Source organism: Garra rufa, chromosome 2, assembly GCF_049309525.1.
Source record: "Garra rufa chromosome 2, GarRuf1.0, whole genome shotgun sequence".
Taxonomy (NCBI): Eukaryota; Metazoa; Chordata; class Actinopteri; order Cypriniformes; family Cyprinidae; genus Garra; species Garra rufa.
Window position 1 is genome coordinate 29,138,313 of NC_133362.1, and position 5,575 is coordinate 29,143,887.

At 34.4% G+C, this 5,575-nt stretch overlaps 1 protein-coding gene across 1 annotated transcript; it reads left to right on the forward strand.

Annotated features, from left to right (window-relative positions):
• The first annotated feature begins 285 nt into the window (after window positions 1–285).
• On the forward strand, window positions 286–1,607 carry apcs (amyloid P component, serum). Its single transcript, XM_073833602.1, has 2 exons — window positions 286–343; window positions 958–1,607. Exons 1-2 carry the CDS (start codon window positions 286–288, stop codon window positions 1,605–1,607), a joined length of 708 nt encoding a protein of 235 aa, XP_073689703.1.
• The last annotated feature ends 3,968 nt before the right edge of the window (window positions 1,608–5,575 follow it).

Here is a 5,575-nt window from a genome sequence, read left to right on the forward strand (position 1 = left end):
TTACTTTGATCAGATCTGATTACAGAAAGACTGAACCCAAGTGTGAACACTCATAAAAAAACAGCTATTCCATTTGAGAATAAATGCTTATCATTCCAGTTGAAGTTGTATTTGCAATATAACTTTTTGGCCAACTTGTGCAGCCCTGCTCCTTATCTACGCATGTAACTGAACTGCTGAATCAGCACTAACATGCTGTGTCCTCACTACAGTGGTGCAGTATAAAAAAAGCGAGAGATAAGCACTCAGGTGCAACTCTTGTGCCTGACTCGACCCAGGAGGAACATGAAGAAACTTGCTTCATACGTTTTCTTTATTGTCCTTTGCGGATTGGCATTGTCCCGTAAGTACTGGCAAAGTAGTATTAACAATATCGTTTTTAAAATACAGAGGTCCCCAGATTACTACTGGGAAAAGATTGGTTAAAAAAAATGAATTTAGACTGCTTTCAACAGTTCATTCATCCATGTGACCATGGACCACAAAACCAGTCATAAGGGTCACAATTTTTTTAATATTAATGTATGGTTTGTTAGGATAGGACAATATTTGGCTAAGATACAACTATTTGAAAATCTGAAATTTGAGAGTGCAAAAAAAGATTGAGAGAAGCCCCTCTAAATTTGTCCAAATAAAGTTCTTAGCGATGCATATTAGTAATCAAAAATTAAGTTGATATATTCACGGTAGGAAATTTACAAATTATCTTCATGAAACATAATCTTTACTTAATATTCTAATAATTTTTGGCATTAAAGAAAAAACGATCATTTTAACCCATACAAAGTATTTTTGCCTATTGCTACAAATACACCTGTGCTACTTAAGACTGGTTTTGTGGTCCAGGGTCACAAATTTGTTCATTAAGCAATTCTACTGTAAATGTGGGTCAACCACTGTCACTTCACATTAAAGAGTTTTTTAAGTGTTGAAAACATCTTGTTATATCAACAACAGAGCCGAAGAAAGACAGAAAATGTTTAAGGGGGAAGGTCATCACGTTCCCAAAGCTGACCACCGACAACTGGGTGAAGCTCCACCCGAATGAATCCATGGACCTGTCTGCAGCCACTGTGTGTTTGCGATTCTACACTGAACGAATAAGTCTCGACCCATGTCTTTTTTCTCTGGCTACACCGTCCTACGCTGAAGACTTTTCCTTACGTTGGTTAGGTTACAGCAAACAGTACAAGATGACTGTTCATAATGTCTGGGATCAATTCGATGGGTTGACTTTTAACATAAATGAGTGGATATCAGTGTGTGCGACCTGGGATGCCAACAGTGGTCTTGCACAGATGTTTGTGAATGGAGTAGCCAGCATTAAGAAGGAGTTAGGCCCTAAAGAATTTTTTAAAGGAAACCCTGTCATCACACTCGGCCAGTGTCAGACCCAATATGATGGAGGGTTCCAATCACAAAGTATCTTCACAGGTTTCATAGCAGATGTGCACGTACATGGACAAGTCCTGACCACCCGTCAGATTGAGACCTACATGGATGTGAAGACCAAATACAAACTTGGTGATTACATTAACTGGCACAATCTGATGTACACCATTGATGGGTCTGCACGAGTGGAAGAAAAACATCAAGTAACATTCTAGCAAAGAAGAGCCGCAGTACACTGTTAAAAAAAAAACTAATTTTACAGAAAATAACTGTAACTTTTTTACAGTAGTTTTCTGTAATTTCAAGTTACATTCAAAACTTAGTAAGATTACTAACAATATCTGTAAACTAACAACTTGACTGTTATTTTAGGTCCTTTTTCATTAAAGACAAATTACAGTATTTTTTCTTTTTTATACAGAAAAAATACTGTATTATTTTTACAGTATTTTTTGTGTTATTTTAAATTATGTTAAAAACTTTGTAAAATTACAAACAATATCTGTAAATTAACAACTTAATTGTTATTTTAAGTATTACTCCATTAATGACAAATTACAGGAATTCTCATTTTTTTTGTACAAAAAATTATTGTATTTTTTACAGTATTTTTTCTGTTTTCTTAAACTACTTACATATTGATGTAAAATTACAAAAACAATCTGTAATTAAATATTGTTGCTCATTAAGGTTTATGTCCATACTAACAATTTAATGTTCTTTTTGTAATTTGAAAGTAAATCTTATTAGTTTTATATTTAAGGTGTATTTTGCATTAAAACTCTGTAATTTTAAATAAAACAGAAGTAGAATATATATAAAATAGAAAATCAGTCTTAAAATCCACAAATCCTGTAACCATGCACTAAAAATCTATTGCATTAAAAATTGTTTATTTTTATAAAGAACAAATTAACCAATAAAGAGCGAGTGTATAATTTATTTGCAGAAGTCAAGTCAAAAAGCAATACCACAGTAGTCCAAATGACAATACGTTTGCAGTCGCAGTCCTCTCTGGTGGAATATACAGTAGGATAATAATGTAGTGTGAGGAGCAGGGCATCATTTAAGTTGTTAAACGCTCAAAACACAAGTATCCCGAATTCACTAATCACTATCGCTCAGTTGACGCGCTTTTCCTTTTTAAAACACGCACGCATTACCGGTGGAAACACTGCAAGTCGCAATCTATGACGGTACCGGCGACAGCCAATGAGCGTTTGATTATCGCTGCCGTTAATTATTCTGGCCAATGACTAGTAGGGAGCCGTTTCCCGGTCAAATTTGAATATGCTGCTGATCGGCTGATCGGCTTCTTGTACAGTGACAGTCTGCTTCGGTCGCTCCTCAAGCAACGGTTTTCACGTGGATTATTTTACGTCTGACTGTTTAATTCATATTTTGAGCGAGTTTTGGTTGTGGAATGAAGATTGAGAACAAACAAACGCGAATATGGACTTTTTCCAGCAGCTAAAGATCATGCAAACTGCAAAAGGTAAGTATCCTTTACTATTATATAAAGTTCTATAGACTGTAACGCTAGTTATATTAAGATACAGTTTACTGAAGTGATATACTAATCGCGATTACATATCTTAGTATCCTACCAGTGTGTGTTACTGTGTTTTGTTAGTATGAGCTAATACTGTTAGCTGCGGCTAGGCAGTAACATAACATTATATTTATGTCTTGCTGAATATATGAAGTGAAAGAAATCTGCAGCTCACTTGAATAGTCAAATACAGACAGTTTACTTAAGATGTAATTGACCTAAATACAGTCGCTAATGTTTTGAGTCCAGATTAACAAACCCGGTTGGTGTCAGTTACTGGATCTGTACATTTTGTTCTTAAAGTTACAGCAATATAATTAAGCCTAACGTTACCAGCAGTCGTTCTTAATTATAATCAAACACTAAAGAGAAAATCATTCAATGTACTTAACTTGCCTTTGTATTAGTCCTATTGTTTGTAACGTTAATTTGCTACTTTGATCGCATGTTGAATGAAATACAATATAATAAATAACTATACTGTAATATATTACTATTGTGAAATAATATGGTCATATCGTGCAGCCATGCTAGTTTTAAGATCAAACTCACAAAATGTGACAGAACTTCAAAATGAGTAACCTGAGAACACTGTTATGTGAACTCATCTGACAGAGAGAGGACCTGAGTGAAAGCATGATCATTGGACTCCATGGAGAAGAATACTAGATGTAAACCCGGATTTTGGATCAGCTGTGCAGATTTGGTTTGGATCTGGTGAGTACATTTTTGCAAGCCCATGTCTGTCAGTAAGTAGATAGTGTTTTATCAAACAAATAAATTTTAAAGTAATTGATTGCTTGTGTGTGTGTTTCCCCCTTATGATCCTGAAGTTTTGGGAATGAAAATCTTCTACATGATCTTCAGAGGAAGTAAGTATTCATTTCTAACATTAAGATTCTACATCATGTCATTCTTAACATTAAGACACACTAACATTAGAAATGTTCATAGTATTTTTCTTCTGTTTTTTAATTTAATTTAATTTTTATCTTTTTTTAATTTGTTTTGTTTTGTTTTGTTTTTTTACCCCCAGCTGATTACTGACCATTTGGAGGAGGACTGCTCTTCATCTGGTGTGTCTGTCACTTCTGGTGCAGAGTCATGGACCTTTTGTTGTATGTTTTGGTTTTACTTATTATCACACTACATTAATTATCAGAGCTACAGTGGTGCCCAAAAATATTAGAACACTAGTATTTTAACTAACTAACTAGTGCCTTAACTAATGGTTTAAACTTAACTATTTCTATCATTTGCTATAGTGTGTCAGTATGAAATATGTCTACATTTCCAAGCGTTCATTTTGCCATTAATTATAATAATCAGTTACACAAGGAGTATGAAAACAGACAGTGCTTCACACAGAGGTCTAATCTCATCATCTAAATCCAGAAGAACTGTGGCAACATCTCCAAGATGCTTAAAGAAACCTACCAGCAAAGCAGTACTGTTAAAAAGCACTTTTAAGCACTTGTGTACAAATTCTGTAAAATGAGAATGTTGATAAAAATATCATAAATGTCAAAAATGTTATATGTTTTCTTCATCAATTAACTTCTTTTGACCATCATCTTGTGTTTAAAGCAGCTTTTGCACTAGGTGCACTTGCGGATAGTTTTTCAGGTTTGCAGGTGGCTCTCTTGAAGCATCTTGGAGACGTTGCCACAGTTCTTCTAGATTTAATCTGTCTCAGTTTGTTCTGTTTCTTCATGTCATTCTGTGCAGAATGGATGATGATAAAATCAGATCTCTGTTTGGAGCACTGGCTGTTGTCAAACAAAAATCTTACTGGATTATAGAGCTGGGCGGTATGACCAAAAATTTATATCACGGTATTTTTCAAAATTATACGGTATCACGGTATATGACGGTATTTTTTTTTTCCATGCATGACTAGGTGTTAACCACATTTCCTAATAAATTAGAGAATAATTACTGCAGTATATTGGCTTACATTGACCGGACTAGTATTAACCCAGGTTTGATTGGTCTCACAAAATGCTGCTGTTCACAAAGAAGTGACAGTGGCACTCATAATTGTAATGAGGTGAAGAAATCAGAATTCATGATTTGCAGTCAAAATACACAACACTTTATTGTGCATTCTTCACAAGTTCACATTTACAAGTCTACGCGTTTCTCTTCCAGCAGGAGGCGCTGTCAGAATGATAGTATACAAAGTAGCGCAACAAATGATTTTGAAACGTGCAGCGCTCATATTTATTCAATGGATAGCCTTTTGAAGTTTCATCGCAATTCTTGTCTTTCAGTCCCCACATTTTAGACCACCTGAAATTATGACTTTCATAACCCCCTAATAACACTGCAGTCATCAATGAAAATTAAGAGCTTTATTTAAGACTTTCAAAAACAAACCTTACACAAAATACGTTTCTTTTTTATTTATTTTTCCCACCATGTTCGGGGCACAAGAAAAATATTAAGGGACTAAATTAATATCAGCATATGAAGTATAATCGTCTCTCATTGTCTGAAAGAATGCACATCAGATGCTGAAAGTCAGTTTTTACTTTCACTTTAACATATTGATCAGTTTCCACGTTGCTTGTGTGATATCCATTGGCTTTAAAGCATAAATATTAATAAAAATACAGTATATAGAAAAGA

What these genes read in the sequence shown, in the direction of transcription:
- apcs (XM_073833602.1), top strand. Translation starts at nt 286, where the DNA reads ATGAAGAAACTTGCTTCATACGTTTTCTTTATTGTCCTTTGCGGATTG. An exon ending in TTGCGGATTGGCATTGTCCC is followed by an intron (nt 344 to 957) that starts GTAAGTACTGGC and finishes TATCAACAACAG; the next exon opens with AGCCGAAGAAAGACAGAAAA.